At 39.8% G+C, this 24,681-nt stretch overlaps 1 protein-coding gene across 1 annotated transcript in view; it reads left to right on the top strand.

Moving 5' to 3' along the window:
• The window catches only part of MROH9 (maestro heat like repeat family member 9), a 107,207-nt gene that overhangs the window by 35,185 nt on the left and 47,341 nt on the right, over positions 1–24,681 (top strand). Inside the window, exons 7-14 of the mRNA XM_010595055.3 lie at positions 1,346–1,359; positions 7,127–7,216; positions 10,579–10,728; positions 13,743–13,897; positions 19,739–19,904; positions 21,229–21,371; positions 22,402–22,539; positions 24,137–24,257. Coding sequence (XP_010593357.2) covers positions 1,346–1,359; positions 7,127–7,216; positions 10,579–10,728; positions 13,743–13,897; positions 19,739–19,904; positions 21,229–21,371; positions 22,402–22,539; positions 24,137–24,257 — 977 coding nt within the window. The remainder of the gene's footprint in view (positions 1–1,345; positions 1,360–7,126; positions 7,217–10,578; positions 10,729–13,742; positions 13,898–19,738; positions 19,905–21,228; positions 21,372–22,401; positions 22,540–24,136; positions 24,258–24,681) is intronic.

Here is a 24,681-nt window from a genome sequence, read left to right as displayed (position 1 = left end):
TATATAGAAAATCCCAAAGAGTCCACAAGAAAACTTCTTGAGCTAATTGAGGAATTTAGCAAAGTTGCCGGGTACAAAGTCAACAAACAAAAATCAGTTAGGGTTCTATACATCAGCAATGAGAAATCACAAAATGAAAATAGGGAAACGATTCCACTTATAATACATCTAAGAGAATAAAATACCTAGGAATAAATTTAACCAGGAACATGAAGGACTTATACAATGAAAATTATAAAACACTGCTGAAAGAGATTTAAAAAAGACTTAAATAAATGGAAAAATATTTCATGTTCATGTATTGGAAGGCTTAATATTGTTAAGATGTCAATACTGCCCAAAGGGATCTATAGAATCAATGCAATCCTGATCAAAATTAAACAGCCTTCTTTACAGAAATGGAAAAACCAATCTTCAATTTTATATGGAATTATAAAAGGCCCTGAATAGATAAAGGAAGGTTGAAAGGGAAGAACAAAGTAGAAGGACTCATATTTCCTGATTTTAAAACATACTATACAGCTGTGGTAATCAAAATAGCTTGGTACTGGTATAGCAATAGACACATAGGCCAGTGGACTAGAATTAAGAGCCCAGAAATAAAACCACATATCTATGGCCAACTAATTTTTGACAAGGGTGCTAAGTCTGTTCGATGGGGAAAGAAGAGTCTCTTCAATAAATGGCGTTGGGAAAATCGAATCTCCACAGACAGAAAAATGAAACAGGATACATGCCTCACACCATATACAAAAACAAATTTTAAGTGGATCAAGGACCTAAAGGTGCAAATTAAAACCATAAAATCCTTAGAAGAAAATGTGCAGGCAATGCTGTCTGGCCTAGCTTTTAACAATAAGTAAAAAAAAATAGATTATCTAATTTAATAACAAAAGCACAAACACTGGGAGAATATATCTGATGAGACTCTAATAAGCAAAATATATATAAAACATTGACAACAACAAAAAGGCAAATAATCTAATCATCAAATGGGCAAAAACTTGAATAAATATTCACAAAAGAGGACATTCAAATGGCCACCAAGCACATGAAATGATAATCAACATCATTAGCCACCAGAAAGATGCAAATAAAAACCACAGTAAGATAATATGTCACTCCCACTTACTTAGGATGACTAAAATAGAAAACAACAAATGTTGGTGGGGATGGGGGGAAATTGGAACACTTATCCATTGCTGATGGGAATGAAAAATGGTAGAGCCACTGTGGAAAACAGTATGGTGGTTCCAAAAAACTAAAAATAAAACTACCAGATGACCCAACAATTCCATTCCTAGGTATATAATCAAAAGGCTTGAAAGCAGAGATTCAAACAGAGACTTGTACACCAATGTTCATTGCAACTCTATTCACAATAGCCAAAAGATATAAACAACCTAAATACTCATCACCAAAAGAATGGATAAACAAAATGAGGTACATACATATGATGGAATACTGTCCCACCAGTAGGAGAAATGAAGAGTTGATACATGCTGCAATAGGGATTATAATGACATGTGCAAAGAGCTGGAGATGGAAAACGAAAAGGGAAGAACACGCTTGGCACTTCTCAAGCTGAAAGAACTGAAGAAAAAATTCAAGCCTTGAGTTGCAATAGTGAAGGCTTCCATGGGGAAAATATTAAACAACGCAGGAAGCATCAAAAGAAGATGGAAGGAATACACAGAGTCATTACACCAAAAAGAATTAGTCCATGTTCAACCATTTCAAGAAGTAGCATATGATCAGGAACTGATGGTACTGAAGGGAGAAATCCAAGCTGCTCTGAAGGCATTGGCGAAAAACAAGGCTCCAGGAATTGATGGAATATCAATTGAGATGTTTCAATAAACAGATGCAGTGCCGGAGGTTCTCACTCATCTATGCCAAGAAATATGGAAGACAAATTCCTGGCCAACTGACTGGAAGAGATCCATATTTATGCCTATTCCCAAGAAAAATGATCCAACCGAATGTGGAAATTACCAAACAATCTCATTAATATCACACTCAAGCAAAATTTTGCTGAAGATCATTCAAAAACGGCTGCAGCAGTACAATGACAGAGAACTGCCAGAAATTCAGGCTGGTTTCAGAAGAGGACGTGGAACCAGGGATATCATTGCTGATGTCAGATGGATCTGGCTGAAAGCAGAGAATACCGGAAGGATGTTTACCTGTGTTTTTTTTTTTTTTTTTTGACTATACGAAGGCATTCAACTGTGTGGATCATAACAAATTATGGATAACATTGAGAAGAATGGGAATTCCAGAACACTTAATTGTGCTCATGAGGAACCTTTACATAGACCAAGAGGCAGTTGTTCAGAGAGAACAAGGAGATACTGATTGGTTTAAAGTCAGGAAACGTGTGTGTCAGGGTTGTATTCTTTCACCATACCTATCTAATCTGTATGCTGAGCAAATAATCCGAGAAGCGGGGCATCAGGATTGGAGGAAGACTCATGAACAACCTGCGTTATGCAAATGACACCACCTTGCTTGCTGAAAGTGAAGAGGACTTGAAGCACTTACTAATGAAGATCAAAGACCGCAGCCTTCAATATGGATTGTACCTCAATATTAAGAAAACAAAAGTCCTCACAACTGGACCAATGAGCAACATCATGATAAACTGAGAAAAGATTGAAGTTGTCAAGGATTTCATTTTACTTGGATCCACGATCAACAGCCATGGAAGCAGCATTAAAGAAATCAAAAGACACGTTGCACTGGGCAAATCGGCTGCAAAGGACCTCTTCAAAGTGTTGAAGAGCAAGATATCACCCTGAAGACTAAGGTGCACCTGACCCAAGCCATGGTATTTTCAATCACATCATATGCGTGTGAAAGCTGGACAATGAGTAAGGAAGACCGAAGGAGAGTTGACGCCTTTGAATTGTGGTGTTGGCGAAGAATATTGAATATACCATGGACTGCCAAAAGAACAAACAAATCTGTTTTGGAAGAAGTATGGCCAGAATGCTTCTTAGAGGCAAGGATAGTGAGACTGCGTCTTGCATACTTTGGACATGTTGTCAGGAGGGATCAGTCCCTGAAGAAGGACATCATGCTTTGCAGAGTACAGGGTCACTGGAAAAGAGGAAGACCCTCAACAAGGTGGATTGACACAGTAACTCTAACAATGAGCTAAAGCAAAATGATTGTAAGGATGGCACAGGACCAAGCAGTGTTTCGTTCTGTTGTGCATAGGGTCGCTATGAGTCGGAACCGACTCCATGGCACCTAACAACAACAACAATGGTCTACTATGTTGGGAATGACAATTTGAAGAGGAATGACCTTGCATTCATCATCAAAAGGAACATTTCAAGAGCTGTTCTGAAGTACAACACTGTCAGTGATAGGATAATATCCATATGCCTACAATGAAGACCAGTTAATATGACTATTATTCAAATTTATGCACCAACCACTAAGGTCAAAGATGATGAAATTGAAGATTTTTACCAACTTCTGCAGTCTGAAATTGATCAAACATGTGATCAGAACGCATTGATAATTACTGGTGGCTGGAATGTGAAAATTGGAAACAAAGAAGAAGGATTGGTAGTTGGGAAATACAGCCTTGGTGATAGAAACTATGCTGGAGATTGCATAATAGAATTTTGCAACACCAACAACTTCTTCATGGCAAATACCATTTTTCAACAACATAAAAGCTGACTATATACGTTGTCTCAGTAATCTGGTGCTGCTATAACAGATATATCACAAGTGGATGGTTTTAAAAAGAGAAATTTATTCTCTCACAGTCTGGTAAGCTTGATCCAAATTCAGGGTGTCAGCTCTATGGGAAGTCTTTCTCTCTCTGTTGGCTCTGAAGGAAGGTCCTTGTCATCAATCTTCCCTTGGCATGGGAGCTTCTCAGCACAGGAACCTCTGGGCCAAAGGACGCACTCTACCCCCAGCACTGTTTTCTTGGTGGTATGAGGTCCCCGCTGTTTGTCTGCTCCCTTCTCTCTTTTATATCTCAAAAAAGATTGGCTTAAGACACAATCTAATCTTGTAGATCTCATCAACCTAACTGCTGCTAATACACCTCATTAACATCATAGTCATGGGATTTACAACACATAGGAAAATCAGATCAGATGACAAAATGGTGGACAATCACACAATACTGGGAATCACGGCCTAGCCAAATTGATACACATATTTTTGGGGGGACACAATTCAATCCATGACACACTTGGACTTCACCAGATGGAATACACAGGAATCAAATCGACTACATCTGTGGAAAAAGATGAAAGAAGAGCTCAATATCATCAGTCAGAACAAGGTCAGGGGCTGAATGCAGAACAGGCCATCAATTGCTCATATGCAAGTTCAAGTCAAAGCTGAAGAAAATTAGAATAATTCCACTGGAGCCAAAGTACAATCTTGAGTATATTTCACCTGAATTTAGAGGCCATCTCAAGAAAATATTTGATGCACTGAACAGTAATGATAAAAGACCAGACAAATTGTGGGATGACATCATAGACATCACACATGAAGAAAGCAAAAAGTCATTAAAAAGACAGGAGAGAGAAAAGACCAAAATGGATGTCAAAAGGGACTCTGAAACTTGCTCTTGAACATAGAGTAGTGAAAGCAAATGGAAGAAATGATAAAGCAAAATTGCTGAACAGATTTCAAAGAATGCCACGAGAAGAAAAAGTAAAGTATTAAAATGACATGTGCAAAGATCGGGAGTTAGAAAACCAAAAGGGAAGGAATACACTTGACATTTCTCAAGACGAAAGAACTGAAGAAAAAAATTCACGTCTTGAGTTGCAGTATTGAAGGATTCTATGGGTAAATATTGAACAACTCTAGAAGCATCAAAAGAAGATGAAAGGAATACACAGTGTCACTATACCAAAAAGAATTGTTCAATGTTCAACAATTTCAGAGGGTAGCATATGATCAGGGGCCTATGGTACTGTAAGAAGAGGTCAAGTTGCACTGAGGGGAATGGCAAAAAATCAAGACTCCAGGAATGGACATGTTTCAATAAACATGTTTCAATAAAAAGATGTGGCACTGGAGATGTTCACTCATCTATGCCAAGAAATTTGGAAGACAGCTTCTTGGCCAACCAACTAGAAGAGATTCATATTTGTGCCCATTCCAGAGAAAGATGATCCAACAGAATGCAGACCTTATTGAACAATATCATTACTACCACTCATGAGTAAAATTTTGCTGTAGATCAACAGAGAACTGCTAAAAGTTCAAGCCAGATTCAGAAGAGAAGGTGGAACAAGGGAAGTCATTGCTGACGTCACATGGATCCTGGCTGAAAGCAGAGAATACCAGAAAGATGTTTTTCTGTGTTTTATTGACTGTGCAAAGGCATTCAACTGTGTGGATCATAACAAATTATGGACAACATTGCAAAGAATGAAAATTCCAGAACACTTAATTGTGCACATGAGGAACCTATACATAAATCAATAAGCGGTCACTTGTACAGAACAAGGGGATAATACATGGTTTAAAGTCAGGAAAGGTGTGCATCATGGTTGTATCCTTTCACCATACTTATTCAATCTGCATGCTGAGCAAATATCTGAGAAGCTAGACTGTATGAAGAAGAACAGGGCATCAGAATAGGAGGAAGACTCATTAACAACCTGCATTATGCTGATGACACAACATTGCTTGCTGAAAGTAAAGAGGACTTGAAGCACTTACTGATGAAGATCAAAGACCACAGCCTTCATTATGGATTACATCTCAACATAAACAAGACAAAAATACTCACAACTGGACCAATAAGCAACGTCATGATAAACGGAGAAAAGATTGAAGTTGTCAAGGATTTCATTTTACTTGGTCCACAATCAACACCCATGGAAGAGGCAGTCAAGAAATCAAAGGACACATTGCATTGGACAAATATGCTGCACAAGACCTCTTTAAAGTAAAAAGCAAAAATGTCACCTTGAAGACTAAGTATAACTGACCTAAGCCATGGTGTTTTCAATCGCCTCATATGCATGTGAAACCTGAACAACAAATAAGGAAGACCAAAGAAGAAATGACACCTTTGAATTGTGGTGTTGGTGAAGAATATTGAATATACCATGAACTGCCAGAAAAACAAACAAATGTGCCTTGGAAGAAGTACAAACAGAATGCTCCTTAGAAGTGACATTGTCTCACATACTTTGTACATGTAATCAGAAGGGATCAGTCCCTGGAGAAGGATATCATGCTTGGTAGAGGGTCAACAAGAAAGATGCAGATGCTCAATGAGATGGATTGACGCAGTGGCTACAACAATGGACTCAAGCATAATAACAATTGTGAGGATGGCGCAGGACCCAGAAGTGTTTCCTCCTGTTGTAGTAGGTTCGCTATGAGTTGGAACCGACTCGATGGCACCTAATAACAACAACAACATACGTCTATTATATCTCTGTATAGCTGTTAATAAAAACAAAAAAAAATAAACAAAATCACAAACTCACATCTCCTCTAGAATGGCAGACATCTGACCTGGAGCTTTTGTTGAGAGCTACTAGCTTCCATGGTAAACCACTCCCCCAACTATTTTCAAAATTCCTCCAAGTCTGCTCTCCCATTAGTAAACTCTCCAACTTAACAATAGGTTTTCCAGGGAGCTAAACAATACAGTTGATGGCCTAAATGTATTTGATGCCTGGCCAACCTATTAAAATTGTGTTCTTCATAAGCCTCTTAATCACTTTTTAATTCTATATCTGTAAAAAATATATATATATATCTGTACAGGCCTAATATTCATGTGCCTAAACTATCAGTTGGAAACCCTGGTGGCATAGTGGTTAAGAGCTATGGCTGCTAACCGAAAGGTCAGCAGTTCAAATCCACCAGGTGCTCCTTGGAAACCCCATGGGACAGTTCTACTCTATCCTATAGGGTCACTATGAGTCAGAATTGATGGCAATGGGGAAACTATCAATAGAGTATTGAATATTCAGAAAACTACAGATCTCTAGAACTGGGCAAGTAGAGGAATTTGGAAATAGAAACGCCATAGAAGAAATTGGCAATGAAATAAAAACCTTAAATTGTTTTCCTTAATACAGCGGATATTTTCAAAAAAGATAAAGAGGATAAGAAGCCTAGAAGTAGTAGCATCATGCCTTCTCCCTCTGAGTTGGATTTCCTTCCCAAGGTCTTGCAACGAGATAAAACTAAAATTGCTCAGGTAACGTAGCCCCGCTTTTTCTATGACCGTTGTTTAATGTGTTAAGTTCTTGTTGTTGCTGTTAGATGCCATCAAGTCAGTTCAGACTCATAGCAACCTTATGTAAAACAGAACAAAACGCTGCCCAGTCCCGCGCCATCCTCACAATCTTTGCAATGGTTGAGCCCATTGTTATAGCCACTGTGTCAATCCATCTCGTTGAGGGTCTTTCACTTTTTCACTGACCTTCTATTTTACCAACCATGATGTTCTTCTCCAGGGACTGGTCCTTACTGATAACACGACCAAAGTATGTGAGATAAAGTCTTGACATCCTTGCTTCTAAGGAGTATTCTGGCTGTACTTCTTCCAAGACAGATTTGTTCGTTTTTCTGGCAGTTCATGGTATTCTCAATATTCATCACCAACACCGTAATTCAAAGGCATCAATTCTTCTTCACCCAGAAAAAACCCAGTGCCATCGAGTCGATTCTGACTCATAGCGACCCTATAGAACAGAGTAAAACTGCCCCGTAGAGTTTCCAAGGAGCGCCTGGTGGGCTCAAACTGCCAACCTTTTGGTTAGCAGCCATAGTACTTAACCACTACACTACCAGGGTTTCCAATTCTTCTTCGGTCTTCCTTATTCACTGTCCATGCATATGAAGTGATTGAAAATACCACCGCTTGATTCAGGCACACCTTAGTCCTCAAAGTGACATCCTTGGTTTTCAACACTTTAAAAAGGTCTTTTGTAGCAGAGTTGCCCAACAAAATACAACATCTGATTTCTTGCCTGCCACTTCCATGGGTGTTGGTTGATTGTGGATCCAAGTAAAATGAAATCCTTGACAACTTCAATCTTTTCTCCCTTTATCATGATGCCAGTTATTGGTCCAGTTGTGAGGATTTTTGTTTATGTTGAGGTTCAATCCACACTGAAGTTTGTAATCTTTGATCTTCATCAGTAAGTGCTTCAAATCTTCTTCCCTTTCAGAGGGCAAAGTTATGTCTTCTGCATATTGCAGGTTATTAGTGAGTCTTCCTCCAATTCTGATGCCCTGTTCTTCTTCATATAGCTCAGCTTCTCAGATTATTTGCTTAGCATACAGATTGAATAAGCATGATGAAAGGATACAAATCTGACACACACCTTTCCTGACTTTAAACCAGCCAGCATCCACTTGTTCTATTCAAATGACTGCCTCTTGATCTATGTACAAGTTCCTCATGAGCACAATGAAGTGTTCTGGATTTCCCATTCTTCGCAATGTTATCCATGATTTGTTATGAACCACACAGCTGAATGCCTTTGCATAGTCAATGAAACACAGGTAAACACCTTTCTTGTATTCTCTGCTTTCAGCCAGGATCCATGTGACATCAGCAATGATATCCCCTGTTCCACGTCCTCTTCTGAATCTGGCTTGAAATTCTGGCAGCTCTCTGTTGATGTACTGCTGCAACCACTTTTGCATGATCTTCAGCAAAAGTCTACTCATGTGTGAAATTGATAGTCTCTGCATTCTGTTGGATCACTTTTCTCTGGAATGGGCACAAACATGGATCTCTTCTAGTCAGTTGGCCAAGAAGCTGTCTCCCAAATTTCTTGGCATAGATGAGTGAGCACCTCAAGTGCCATATCCTTTTGTTGAAACAGCTCAACTAGTATTTGTCAATTCCTGAAGCCTTTTTTTTTTTTTTTTGCCATTCCCTTCAGTACAACTTTGACCTCTTCCTTCAATACTATCGGTTCTTGGTCATATGTTACCTCCTGAAATGGTTTCACTTCAACTGATTCTTTTTAGTACAGTGACTCTGTGTATTCCTTCCATATTCTTTTGATGCTTCCTGGGTTGTTCAATATTTTGCCCATAGAATCCTTCAATATTGTAACTCAAGGCTTGAATTTTTTCTTCAGTTCTTTCATCTTAAGAAATGCCGAGTGTGTTATCCCCTTTTGGTTTTCTAACTCCATGTCTTTGCATATGTCATTATAATACTTTGTCTTCTTGAGCCACCCTTTGAAATCTTCTCTTCAGCTCTTGTACTTCATCATTTCTTCCATTTGCTTTAGCTACTTTACATTCAAGAGCAATGTTCAGGCTCTCTTCTGACATCCATTTTTGTTTTTTCTTTCTTTCCTGTCTTTTTAATGACCTCTTACTTTATTCATGTATGATGTCCTTGATGTCATTACACAACTGGTCTGGCCTTCAGTTTTTAGTGTTCAGCGCATCAAATCTATTCTTTAGCTAGTCTCTAAAATCAGGTGTAACACACTCAAGGTTGAATTTTGACTCTGTGGAGCCAAAGTTTGGCTCCACTTTATTACAAAAAAGTTTATTTTTTATTACATATGTTTCTTCTTTTTTTTTTTTAAGTCCAGAGAGACAAAGGGTAAATGATACATAAAGCATTTGGCTTCTTGATTTTTATCTCTCTTAATAAGAATTATGCTTATTATTCCCAAATACAGCAATTTATATTATTTATTTAATCCTTATAAAATGTAAATGAGGTAGATATTTCCTAATTTCTATGCTACTTTTTGATGAGGATTTTCTGATTATTTAGAAAAATTGAGTCATCAGTTAACAGGTTTTTCAATACTATTTTTTTTATTATAATTTACTCAGCGAATATCATAATAATATTGTGATTTAGATTTTCTTTAAAAGACCTATTAAATAAACAAAAAGCTTGTGATACATTGCAGTACCATGTAAATAGCTTTCACACTGACCCAACCTTCAGGGAGAACTGTAAAGCTCTATAGCTCTATATATTCTCTTCCCTTTTTCAAAGGACATGGGTCTGTCTGTGTCCCTAGAGCTAACTTATCCAGGAGACAAAGAAGGAACAGTGTTTAGAATCCACAAAACTTGTAGGGACCCACGAGAATATTTTAAATGCTTTTAAATTAGAAGAAAAAATATAATTCAGGTTAGATCACAGTGATCTTCATACCAAAGTGTAGTCCCTCGATGGTGCAAATGATTAACACACTTGGCTGCTAACCAAAATGTTGGCAGTTAGAGTCCACCCAGAAGATGTCAGAAGAAGCATCTGGTGACCTACTTCTGAAAAATTGGCTGCTGAAAACCCTATGGAGCACAGTTCTACTCTGATACACACAGGGTTGCCATGAGTCAGAGTCAATTCAAAGGCAAATTTTCCTTAATATCGATGTAGTTGTAAAATATAACTTTTAATGTACTTTTATGGAAGAGAGGACTCATAAAGACTGAGGTTCCTAGAGCCCATGAAAGCCATAATGCAGGACTGCATAGCCCTCAACTTCAGACGCCTGAGTTTAGCTGTCTTTCTTTCATGCTGCTGTAGGTGAGGACTGAGGTCACAGCTCTCCTTTTTGTTTTCAGCATGTAGGACAAAGCTTAATCCCATCGTTGCTGACTGACTTTGTTTGGAATCTTCTGATGAAACTCTCAAAAACTAATCATAAAACTGCGTCTGAGGCAGCATCCATGCTGAAATTGACTCTGGAGTATCATGCTGATAAGGTCACCATGGTAAGATAATTGGTCACGAGCACAGAGTGTATTCTCCGAAGTGCTCTTGTTGCCTCCACTCTAAAACTCTCTAGGCCTACTTATTTTCATACTTATTTCTTCTTCTTGCTTTTTACATCATTTTACTCAAATGAGACTTTTTTGATGAAATATTTCAAGCATAGAGACAAGCCTAGAGAATAATGCAATGAACATTCATGTACCCACCCACAGTCATACCAAATCATACTATTTGCCATATTTGCTTCAGCTATTTTAAAGGATTAAGTTAGTGGAGATAAAAACAGAATAGCTGTAACTGAAATTTCCTGTGTAACCTGTAAGGGAAGTTTTCAAGGGCTCTCAGCTTGTTCTAGGACTTGTTACATAATATGTGGGGCTCAGTGCAAAATGGAAATGTGGCCTCCCTTTTCAAAACAGGAAAAAGGTACCTTTAAATGTGCCAACATAAAGTTTTGGGTTTTTCTTTTTTTCCTTTCTTCTGTATTCTCTCCCTTTCTCGACTTATCATGGTGCTTTTATTTACTATTTAATGACATTCTAAATAAAGAAAAACTAAAATTTTAAATTAGCACGAATTTCACCATTCATCTTTACAATTCCAATTATAGATGTAAATATAAGAGCATTTAACTTATATGTGAATCACCAAAATTATAGAATTCCTATTTCATAGCTCATGCATGTATGTACTTTGTTCTTACAAGAATAGTAGAAACACTGCACAAAACTAACTTGACTTTTTATTTCACTTCCCGACATCCACCAACACTTCTGCCTTCAGCTTACTGACGAGTAGGAAGAACTGAAAGGAAAGCAAAAAGGCTACCCTATCTTTCTACATCTTTCTGTGTCATCTTTTTCAGTGTGATTGGTGGCTTAAATAAGATGCTTACCTTGTACTTGCTTTGATTCCCACTGAAAGCCCACACATCATGAGTCCATTGGAATTCTGTGCTCACAGGGCATTGTGAGTGCTGTATGTGAATGGGGCTGCAGAAACCATGGCAATCTTACATATGACATATATCTCTTTGACTCACACACATATGCTCCATTGTCCCTTGGAATTCTACCTACAAAACACAAGTTCAAGGATAATAGTATTAAGAATTGTAAGGTGGTAAAAGCAGAGCATTAAACGAAGCATGGGGACCTCCTAAACACGAGCCCTAGGTGACCTCATAGGTCACATAACCTTGAAGCCAGCCCTGGTTGATGACATAAGGGCTAGACTCTCAGTTCCATCTCCCGACGTAGCACTGTAATGTGACTGAAAATGAGTTATGAGCTCTTCCTCGGATCACAGAATAAGAACAGAGAAGTAAAGCTTCTTAAAGAACTCCTTATGTTACTACAGACAGGAGCATTCCAAGGGAGCTACATGCGAGCCTCACTGGCAAGCACAAGGAAAAACCTGGAGGGAACAGACATCACCTTGATCAAACAGAGTTCTCCTCTAATGCAGTGGGAAAGAATGCTAAAGAGGAGGCTAGACAAAGCCACACCAAATCCCTGGAGAGAAAGAAAAGCCAAACTGAAAACTGTTGTTGTTGCGTTTCATTGAGTTGATTCTGACTCAAAGTGAGCCTATATGACAGAGTAGAACTGTCCCATAGTGTTTTCTTGGCTGTAATCTTTATGGGAGCTGATTTCCAGGTCTTTCTCCCACAGACCAGCGGGTAGGTTCCAATTAATGACATTTAGGTTAGCAGCTGAGTGCTTAATCATTTCACCACCAGGGATTCTTAAACTGAAAATTAGATGTGTAAAACTAGCCTTCACTACAGTGAAATCACTAAACGCAAAGGAAAAACAACAAAAATGGAGTTGATAATTTAGGCCCCGCCGCCACTGCCACAAAACTATTGGACTACTGAATACAGTGGAATCTTGTATGGTTAAAATATTCTTGATGATTCCCTAAATTGCACATATCATACATGAGCTTACAACCCCTAAATAAATCTATGATGACAAGTCTTTACTCAGGAATTAAAGCAAATCATTGTTTCTACAGTTGAGCACCCAGTGACACTGTTAGCTCGGTTTAGGGGCATGCTGCATTTAAAGGAGGGAAAGAGAATCTCTAAACCCTCTAGTTAAGAGGTCTATCAAGAAGAACAATGGTTTAATGTCTCCAATTTCATGCTCACTTGGAGCATATGTTCATTTAGTTATGTGGTAGAAGGAAAGTCCTGCATTACTTAGCACTTCAGTTATTTTCTTGTGTTTGGAGCAGAATTGCACGTTCAGATAATTGAATGTGTATACAATGCGACTGCAATATAGGGTAAATTTATATCAACCAACTTTTCAGCTTATGATTTCTGAGGAATAACTTTAAGAAGTGAGATGATCTGGGTGGATTAAATTTGATGTTAAATATACAACTATTGGTTCGAGATAAGTTCCAGGTCTACCTAAAGCTATCCTTGTTCAAGAATGAATAAAAAGTAAAAATAAATGAATAAATAAATAAATAAAACTAACATGGGGCTTATGAACAGAGTTTGCAAGACTTTTGCTCAGTGTTTACCATTCTGGGTCATTCCTCTGATACATGGGTCCTCCCTTCAATATGTAGATTCAAATCTTTAATTTTCAGAAAGATTTCTTTGAAGTATATGGTTCCATTGTTATTTTATTTCATTGTTTTGACTTTCTTCTTTAAGGACATGAATTATACATATGTTCTTTTTATTCAACTTGTATTACTTGCATAGAGAGCCTCCATCCCCCAAAATAAACTTAACTCTTTAAAAACTGGAGTATTTTCCCACTCTCCATAAATGCACAGGTTTATTTCTCATCCTAATAAAAAACATATATATATATATATATTGTAGTCTGTAGTCCTACAAACAAATATACTTACTACCAGCGCTTATTTGTGTGTTAATTGCTTCCTTGGTAATTCTAAGAAGGGCTGAATTCTCGTGTTCAAGAAATGACTCTGATTAGAAGTAACCAGGAAACAGAAGATTCTTGATAACCTGACATTTCTCTTCCAGGTGTCTAAGATTGTGGATACTATTTATAAGAAATTGCGTGGAAATTCTACTCACATCATGAATCATGCTATGTTGCGGGTCGTCACCTTGCTGACGCGCACTTCACCAAAGAAAGTCATCTTTCAACTTATGGACTACCCAGTCCCAGCAGACAAGTAAGACCCCCTCAACCTTTCTGTGAGGGTTTCTCAAGAGGCCCAAGTCAGATAGACCTGGGCTCAAAACTTGATCTATCATGGTCAGGCCTGTTCCTTTTTTCTCAAAAAGAAGATCCATTTTCCCAACCCAAAGAATAAATATAAAAAGTAAATAGGCCCTCAATAAATGATCATCATCACTATTATTTATGTGAGGCGTTAAATTGTGCTCTTCTACTTATCCAAGGGAGAAAAGACCTCCTGATCTGCTCCGGTAAAGATTATTGAACCCGTTGCTGTCAAGTCGATTCTGACTCATAGCAACTGTCATGGATTGAATTGTGTCTCCCAAAAAATATTTGTCAACTTGGCTAGGTCATGATTCCCTTGTATGATTGTATGATTGTCTACCATTTTATCTTCTGATATGATTTCCCTAAATGCTGTAAATCCTATCACTGATGTAATAAGATGGATTAACAGCAGTTATTTTGATGAGGTCTGCAAGATTAGTAGTGTCTGAAGCCAATCTCTTTTGAGATATAAAAGAGAGAAGTGAACAGAGAGACATGGGGACCTCATACCACCAAGAAAGCAGCACCAGGAGCAGAACGTGTCCTTTGGACCTGAGGTTCCTGTGCCGAGAAGCTCCTAGATCGAGGGAAGACTGATGACAAGGACCTTCCTTCAGAGCCAACACAGAGAGAAAGACTTCCCCTGGAGCCAGCATCCTGAATTCAGACTTCTAGACTACTGGACTGTGACAGAATAGACTTGTCTCTGTTAAAGCCATCCACTTGTGGTATTTCTGTTATAGCAGCAGTAGATGACTAAGACAGAATTTGGTACTGAGAGTAGGGTGCTGCTGTAACAGATACCTAAAATGAGGAAGCTGTTTTGAACTCTGAATGGATAGAAGGCTCAGAAGGAAGTGAGGAGAACTGATAACACTGGAGAAGGTGCAGATGTTGAAAAACAGCAACAGAGGACTGGCAGCAGCAGAAGCAGGAGACCAGTGCCAGACAGTGCTGGAGCTGACACACAGAGCAAAAGAGCTGAGTGCCTGTGCACACAAGGCTTCCTGGCAGACTGGGGTGCCTCCAGGCACTTATCGTTGGAGCTACTGAGCTTTGGGACACTTGTCCCAGCAGGGCAGATGCTGGCATAAGGCCCGAGGGCAGAGAGGCCAAGGAACTAGCAAGCAGAAGCTGAAGAGACAAGGAACACAAGAAGCTGAGGTGCCTCTCTTAAAAGGTATGGCTAGGACCTCTGGGGTTTCACAGGGTGGGGCCATAGCCTCTGGTGCTTCTAAAGGTGGAGTCACTACTCAGATGGACTAGAAGACTAGTGCCCCTAAAGCCGAGGGAGCAGAGTTACCATCCCAGTGGGTCTGGACGGCAGAGCTGAAGCCCAGAGTAGAGGGGCCTCCATTCAGAATCTGGAGAGTGTGGCCAATGTCTAGAGTCTGGAGGACAGGGTTATTGTGTAAATTGTCTCAGAGGACAGAGGATTATTTTCAAGACTTGAGGGCTAATATAATGTGTTCTGCTAACTTGCTTGGTGCCTGTTATACTTTTTTTATCTCCAATTTCTTCCATTTGTAATGGAAATGTCTAGCTTGTACTTGTTCTGCCATGGTACTTTGGAAGCAGATAACTCCTGCATTTCACAGATGAAGAAGAATTTTTGAATTTTGGACTTGGAGCTAAGACTTTCGCTATAATATGATAGGGCGAATATGTTTTACATGCGGCAAGGATATGAATTTTGTGGGGCCAAAGGGTGGAATGTCATGGATTGAATTATGTACCCCCAAAATATCTGTCAACTTGGCTAGGTCATGATTTCCTTGTATGATTGTCTACCGTTTTATCTTCTGATGTGATTTCCCTAAATGTTGTAAATCCTATCACTATGATGTAATAAGATGGATTAACAGCAGTTATTTTGATGAGGTCTACAAGATTAGGCAGTGTCTTAAGCCAATCTCTTTTGAGATATAAAAGAGAGAATGGAGCAGAGAGATGTGGGGGCCTCATACCACCAACAAAGCAGTGCTGGGAGCAGATCGTGTCCTTTGGACCTGAGGTTTCTGTGCTGAGATGCTCCCAGACCAAGGCAAGACTGATGACAAGGACCTTCCTCCAGAGCCAACAGAGAGAAAGCCTTCCCCTGGAACAAGCACCCTGAATTCGGACTTCTAGCCTACTGGACTGGGAGAGAATAATCTTCTCTTTTTTAAAGCCATCTGCTTGTGGCATTTCTATTATAGCAGGGCTAGATGATTAAGACAGTGACCTTATAGCCTAGGAAACCCTGTGGGGGAAGTTCTACTCTGTCCTATAGGTTTGCTGTGAGTCAAAATCAACTTGACAGCACACAACAACCTATACCATAGATAAAAACCTCTCCTCAATGCAATAATGGGTTTTTCTTCCCATATGTGAATTTACTCATTTCTCTTGTAGAAAACATAAGAGTGTTTTTCTTATTTATTAAGGACAGACATAAGATTTTTCCACTTACCAGTGAAGTAATGGAACATTAAAAATTCCCAATTATAATTGGGAGTCTCCTAACCTTTAACTATTCATCTGAAATTCATGATCCATTATCACAAGAAATGTTTAATAAGAAAAAACATGGTGGATGTGAGCAGATGGGATAATATGATCTAAAAGATCCATTATGAAAAAAAAAAAAAAATGAGAGCTTAGCAAATCACACCACTCTATTTTGACAGTTGGTACGTTGAAAAGGAAGGCATTACTTCTCTACTATTAATAGCATAAAAGGCAGGAAGTGATTGATGAAAAAGATTCAGGCTTTGAAAAACAATGCATCTGGATTCCATCCCGGATTTGACCCTAACATTCTGTGGAGGATCATGCAAATTACGTAAACTCCCTGATCCTCACCTTCCTTATCTGTGAAATAAGGAAAGTTCTTTCTATCTATAAAGCTGTTATGAGGGTTAAATGAGTTGATGTTTCTGAAAGGTGTTAAAATCAACAAAGTGCTAAACAAATTATATAACTTCATTTTTCTACTGAAAGATTATATTTATTTAGGAAGTTTAGAGCTTAGCTGCTAACCAAAAGATCAACAGCTCAAATCCACCAGCCGCTTCTTGGATGCCCTCTGGGGCAGCTCTACACTGTCCTGTAGGGTCACCATGAGTCAGAATCAACTCAACAGCAATGAGTTTGATTTTTTGGGTTGTACAAAGTATTTTACTATTCAGAAAATATCTGGAAACTAAAATTCTTCATAAAATTCAAAGTGTTTTTTCATTCAGGAACTAAGCTCCCACTTTGTAAAGTATTCCCCACCATCAACCATTTCGTTGAGGAGAAGGAATTTACCCACATGAATATATAAAAATTGTCAGTGAATCCAGTACAAATAGTATGTTTGTATTGTATCCTGTACAAACAGGCCTAATTAGAGTTAGGTGAACTTAACTGTTAAAGTCAGCAGCAGGTCTTGTACAAAGGCAAGTGAGAACTGGGGTAGAAAAGGCCAGGATTTGGAGCTGAGCTAAGCTAAAGAAACATATGGGGGATCTGATCTATCAAAAGGTAAGATTAAGAGGTAAGGGAGTGGGGCAGGGCTTTTTGCTCAGTTATAGGATATAAGCAGGATGGAGCTCAAGAAAGGAAAGGGAAGATTATTAAAATATAGGAACACTGGTACTGCCCCCTATAGAATGTTAAAATACTAAAAGGCTCTTTTATTGGTTTTTAAAGAGCTGTTGCACTGATCCCACTTCTACCCTGGCAACCAGCAGTTCTTCTACTGGACTCCCTTATATCTTGACACAGTCCAGCAATTAAAAGGTTAATGCCTGGCACAGGCAGGGATCTCTGAGACTTTGCTCCAAGGCTGCAATGTCTACTAATTGGCTAGTGCCTGCACCAATACCCCTCCAAAGCCCTGCTTCTTAGGCACCACTGTTGGCTGTGCCTGGGCCCATGACTTGTCATCATTCCTCACTATCCCCAATTTGCCAGTCAGCTCACCAGTTCCTGCCTTCCAGTCCCCACCCATCTGTGGATTACTGATCAGAACAGATCCAGGACTTGATGGGGCAGATGGTGCCCTAGTGGCCTCCCAGTGGATAAATGGTGCCCAACTGCCCTCCCAAAGATATGCTCGCAGCTGCCAGTCAGTGGTGCTCTGGCATTATCCTTCTGTGGCCTGTAGCCTCATGGTGCTTGGTTCTGATTGAACATAACAGAGCCTTCTTTCAAGCACCAGCAGATGCTGTGGGCTCCACTAGCATGACAGGTCACTCCTAGGATAGACAGAAGGCCACAACGCATGCATGACCAGGGCTTTTGTGGGAGGCTTGGAGCTGGAGGATGACAGAGGTGTGTCTTCCTTTTCACCATCTTTGTAGGATTCCATACCCATATGTGAGGAGTTCACGAAAACCCACCAAATCTGTACTCACCACGGGCATTAAGAAATTAAGAATAGTAGTAAAAATTAGAGCTAATGCACATAGACCGTGTGCTCTGAGCCAGAAACAGATCTAATGTTAAAAAAAAAAAAAAAAATTTTTTTTTTTAAATGATAAACTACCGTAATTCATTTAAGAACACTAGGATCATTTCCCACACTCTATAGATGAAAAGACTGAAGAAAAGTAATGTTATTTAAAACTTAAGTGACAGAACTGGGAGTCCAGCCAAGTCCTACTTTAACCACCTTGTCTATGGCCTGAATGTCTACCTATTTAAACATGGCATTCTAATAATTCATTTTTGAGAATTATTTCATAATACAGCTTATAGTTTATAGTAATATATCTTTTAATAATTATTTATTAGTTCATAATAAAGTTTTTACCGACTACATGAAAAAACAAGTATAGTAGGAACTAGAATTCTTAGCTTAGCAGAAGTTAAGAAAAGATTCAGTATCATGAACAACATATGTGATGTTAAGAAAAAGCCTCTACTTTTCAAGGCTACAAGTTACCTAATGATTGTCAGCTAATAAGAGCTCCTTTTAGCTCTTGATGTCAAATTACGGCTCAGACAAGAGCAGCAATTAGCTAGTGATAACTATACCAAAAGCAATCGCACTATCAATTTCTAAAATTCAACAAATGATTCGGAAAGGACTAGAATGATTTAGTGAATAATTTTTCCTGTATCTTTTATTCTTTATTAAAAAAGTAAACCAAACCTGTTGCTGTCGAGTTGATGCCAACAATAGCAACCCTACAGGGCAGAGTAGGACTGCCCCATAGGGTCTTCAAGACTGTAATCTTACAGAAGCAGACTGGCACATTTTTCTCCTGTGGAGCGGCTGGTGGGCTTGAACTAGCAACCTATTGGTTAACAGCCTAGCACTTAACCACTGTACCACCAAGCCACCAAGGCTCCATTCTTTAAAGACAGTTTTATTATATATATGTATATATATATATATACACACACACATATGATTTAGTTTATTTAGAAAACAAGAAAGTAATATAGTTCTAATTTTTTTGGTTTTTTTTCTTATATTGATTCATATATTCATTTATATCCATGCCTGTTTTTAAATACTCTATTATCCCTGGACAAACAAGGTCAAAAGCTAATCAGTTCTTGGCATTGAATTGGACAGATATTTACAAAGCAACAGGAAATGAGCTTGCAGACTATATTTACCATAAGAACTTACTTAAATTCTTCCTCTCCTTTCAAAGACAAGAGACTAATGGGACCATTTGGAATTTTCTGCATAGTCTTTGGTCTATAAGAAAATGTAAAACCAAGACTCTTTCTGATTCATGTCACTGTATCAAGTAGGAAATGAAAAATTCATGACTGTTGTCATCGTGGGGGGCTGTGTTTGCAGCACCCTGATACTAATGTGGCATGCAGCTGGTTCAGAGGTTAGCGTGGCCCCTCACGTGCTGAAGACGTTCTTGCTGATACTGAAAGGAAAGCCTGGGGAGACACAGGACAGCTCAACAGGAGGAAGACGTCTCTCCCTGGATGCTACTAACATGATGCCTGTTGCGGTAAATAATGTGATAAGTGTTTCTTTTTCTCAGTATTATTTCCCTTGTCAGGAAAATCTGTATCTGTCCACTGACTCAATCATTGACCCAGTCCTGCTCTCATTCATCCATACATACATATTTATTGAATGCTAACTGTGTGCCAAGCCCTGATCGTGGCACTTCAATTCTGGTAAGAGACAGACAATGAACAGATTGATCCACGGTATGTTGGATGGTGAAAAGTTTAGAAGAAATAGAAAGTGGTATGGGAGAAAGAGAGTGACAGGGAAAGTTTAGGTAGGTCTCCCTGATGAGCTGACATTTGATCAGAGACCTGATGAGGTGAGGGAGTGATCCATGGAGACCTCTGGGCAAGAGCTTTCTGGACACAGAGAAGGCCAAAGTCTTTGCACAGGATGGGAGATCACATGGCATGTCAGTGAATGCAAGGAGACCAAAGCACCTGGAGTCAATTGAGAAGGACCAGATTCTAGAAGACGGTATCAGAGAGATAGCCACAGGCTTGATGATAAAGTTTCTCAAACATGCAAAGGCCTAGCTTCCTTTGCATTCATCATATCTCCCAAGGACTAGTACCATCGCTCCTGGGAGTAAATTCAGCTCTTACAGAGATATAATAGAAAAACAAACAACAAAAAAAATTGATGGTGCTCCATGAATGTTGGTGAGCCGAACGATCTGTTAGTACCTGGCCTGCCTCCCCTTAAATATCTCGCTGTCCTGTATTGTCTTCAGCACAGCGAGGATGGAGGTTATCAGGACTAAGTCTTCATGGCAGAGTCCCTGGGTAGTATAGTTAACATGCTCAGCTGCTAACTAAAGGTTGGATATTTGAGCTAACCCAGAGACACCTCTGAAGAAATGCCTAGCAAACTACTTCCAAAAAGCTAGTCATTGAAAACTCTATGGAGTACAGCTCTACTGTGACACACATGGGGTCACCATGAGTCTGAATCAGTTCAACAGCAACTGGTTGCTGCTTTTAGTCTTTGTGGCCACATATAAAGGGGACTTTACGATGTATGCCTCCCATGGGAACTTGACAGCATTGACAGCCAAGAGTTGCTTATGGTGCTTTGCAACCCTTGCCAGCAATGACTTGGCAGTTCCTGGTTTAAAACCGACTTAATAAATATTGCCGAATGAACGAACGCCCGTGTGTGCTTTCAGCTTTAAGCTTCAGGCTTCTTTAAGGAAACTGGGGGAGGGGCTGCAGACCTCTCTACTTTCTCCTCTCAGTAAGCCTGACTGAGTTTAGAGGTAGATGGGAACAGAGACTTCCAGAGTTAACATTCTTAACTCCTCTTTCCTTTCCTTATAGGCATCCCAGGCCCTGTGCACACTGCTGCCTCTCAGCTCTTATAGGAAAGCTGTGGCCCAGTTCTTCCCCCAGCTCTTGATGGCCCTCATGCTTCAAGTCTTTTACAGCAGTGAACTGAGACTGACCACCAAAGACAAGCCTTTGTAAGATAATCGTGGTTACTTCAGGTTGAATAGGACAGAGCTACACTGCCAGCCAGCAACTATTTTCATCCCTTTGAGTTCATGTGGAACTCTTTAGAATCAAATGCACAATGCATTAACGTAACACCATTTTCTCTAATCCGAAGGGCAAAATGCCTTCAGAAAAGTAACTATGCTGAGTCCGTAGAACTTACCTGGGTTCACTAGTGTAGGTAGGGTAAGGAGGACCACTGCCACAGAACACTATTTATTCCTGCCACACTCACTGTCCATCAATGAGAGGCCATTGACGGGAGACAATAGGCAGGAGCGTTAGAACCTGAGCCAGTCACGTTCCAGCTCTGCACCACTCTCCTGTAGCAAGCTCTCGTGGTTACTGTACGTTTCACATACAACAGTGTGCACTTGTGTGGTTTGGGAAGTGTAAACATGGCATGTGGTTGGTGATGTGAAGCATAGGTTTATGACGGCATGCAGTTGTTCTGCCACGCACAATGAGGAGGGGCTGGGAAGTCTTGTCCTTTCCCTTTGCCCAAGTGAGTACATGGGCTTCTCTGCTCTCCAGAAAAATCTGGACCCAACTGTCTGCTATTTGTCCTTGTGTGATGTGAACTTCTAAGACACAGTCAGACCTATGAAGATTGTTTACTCCACTCCCTGGCCCCCAAGCAAACATATACTGTATTATTCCAACTAGGTGAAATATATCCTATGTATTTAAGACATTCAAAGAAGAAAATTGATAGACACCATTAACTAGTCATCCCGTCATTTAACAACTGTCTCCAATAAGCCCGTCTATGATTTTTACATGCTGCAATTTTAATATAACACTTTATGCCTCCACTGCCCGCCCCATGTACTATTTGTTAATTCAGGAAGATGGAGGCTATTTAGCACTCACCCTCTATGAAACATCCCCTTTCTCAAAACCTGCATCCTCCCCAAAATAAAAAAAGGTAGGTCACATTTACTTACTTATGTGAGGGTCACTGTCAGGCCATGAATTTGTTTTCCTTTGGGGCCTTAGCTTTGCCAGAGATGCCCTGAGAATCCTGCTGAAATGTTCTGGACTGCAAGAGGTGGACACTGCTCTTCAGAATATGGATTGCTGGAGCCAATTTTCCGAAGTGCTGTTTCACCATCGACGGGTCCACTTTGTTGCCAAGTAAGAACAGGGGGCTCAGTGCAGGGTTCTCGGTTGCACCTCCTCTCTCTTTCTTCAGTTAGGCCATGCTGGAGTACAAGCAGCAGGCACAGCAGTGCCCAAGGCACTCCTAATGAACTGAGTCGCCATTTGATTGGTTAAGAACTACGACTGCTAATCAAAGGTCGGCAGTGCAGAACCACCAGGTGCTCCTTGGAAACCGTATGGAGCAGTTCTACTCTGTTCTATAGGGTCACTATGAGTCAGAATCAACTCGACAGCAATGGGTTGGGTTTGATTTTGGTTTTTATTTTGGAAACTTCTTCCTTTTCTTTCCCCTTTTACCTGATGATACAGAGACCCCATTTCCCTGCCTCCACAGAACAGGTTTCTCTTTTAGATATGCTTTTTTCCCCGCTCTGCTTGTAAGCGATCCCTGTCCTGCAGACATCAGGCAATTATAGATGTGCTCTCACTTTAAAGGGTCTGATAAAACCTGAGATCAATAAGCCAAATAAATTTGGGGAATCATAATAGGAAAGGATTTTTGTTTTTCTTATATTAGAAAGGGAGCTTTTCTAGTTAGCCTTTTATTGAATAACAAGGTCCTGATGATAGGAATCAGATTTTCTGATCAAGAATCAAGATGCATGACCTTGACAACACAAGAGCCCATTTAAAGTTGTAACTGACCCAGAAAGTACAGCCTATGTGGTCTCTGTACTCTTGGTGCTTTAAAAATGGCACCCAATTTGCACAACATTTCAGAAACACACCTCTGTCCTAAAGTGGAGCACATCTGCACCCTGCAACTGGCCATTAGTTACAGCCACTCTATCCTTGGTGCCTTTGGACTGTCTTACTCAAAGTGTGGGCCACAGACCAGCAGCAACAGCATCTACTGGAAGCTTGTTAAAAATACAAAAACTCAGGCCCTACCCCAGACCTAATGATTCAGAAACTGAATTTTAGCAAGATCCCCAGCTGATTTGTATTACATTAAAGTTTGAGAAGTACTGGTTTAGAGTACGAACCTGGAGTCTTGAAATGGAATATCTGTCACATTATCTTTCCCAGCCTGATCCAGGTGGCCAGCATGTCCATTCAGTTGTGAGCCTGGCCACTGCCCAGTGGGTTATGGAGAGTGGTTTAGTGACTCAGAACTCACCCCCTCTTCTCTTGACTAAACCAGGGTAGTCCCAAACTTGCCAGCTCTTCTTTGTTATATCATTCAAAGGAAGGGTTTGGTCCCAGACCACAAAAGTGACCTGCATGACCGTCTGGGATTGAACACTAGGTATTTATTTTCTCTTGCTTTGGGAGCAGTCGATAGGAACTTGCACTAACGTAGTACATTCTGTTCTGTGCTGAAGGATGGGGCAACAGGAAAGAGGAGTGACATTAAGAAAAGAGATGGTGTCAAGGATCCACGTGTATGCAATTCTCCCGTTCAAAGTGGGGCTACAGCACACCTCGAGTTAGGGAAGATGCTCCTGTGCATCTGGATGGAGCAAGAGATGCGGATGATGACTCGTAGGTTTTACCACCATTAGCACTTGCTAATGCAGAACCTGTTTTCTTCTTCTTTGCTAACTCAACATCTCAATTTTCTTTCCAGAGCTCTCAGTAACTATCGCTTTCCACAGTTTCCAGAAACTTTGCATTATCTCTACAAGCTCTCAGTGGAAGGTCCTAGAAGGTCAGAAGACAGTGTCATCACAGCCATATTCCTCACTGAAGTGAGTTCTATCAGAAGACTGTGCACAACTGGGTTCTCATTCCCTTAGCGTCTTCAACCTTAACACTTTGCCTTCTCACCGCCTTCTCTGAGTGTGGGTTTTTACCAAGAGTTAGGGGTATGACAAGTGTCCAAAACTGAGTCACCTAATTTTACTATAAAAGTGATACTGTAAAAGGCAGTTATTTACCTAAGGCTTGATACCCAATATTAAAAAAAAAATGAGATTATTTCAAGAATCGTCCTCAGCAAAATACTTTAAAAACTGTAAAAGATATACCCATGTACTATTCTGTCTACTTCTAAACCTTTTTGAAGGATATGCAAATCAAGTTAACTTACCATTGTAGTAACAAAAATCACAACTGTTTTCCAAATTTGCTTAGCCCATTTGCATTTCTCATTATTTTTATTGTATTGCCTTT

This window comes from Loxodonta africana, chromosome 3 (assembly GCF_030014295.1).
Source record: "Loxodonta africana isolate mLoxAfr1 chromosome 3, mLoxAfr1.hap2, whole genome shotgun sequence".
NCBI classification, from domain to species: domain Eukaryota; kingdom Metazoa; phylum Chordata; class Mammalia; order Proboscidea; family Elephantidae; genus Loxodonta; species Loxodonta africana.
Note: the sequence above shows the minus strand (reverse complement) of the source record. Positions and strands in the feature narration are given on the sequence as shown.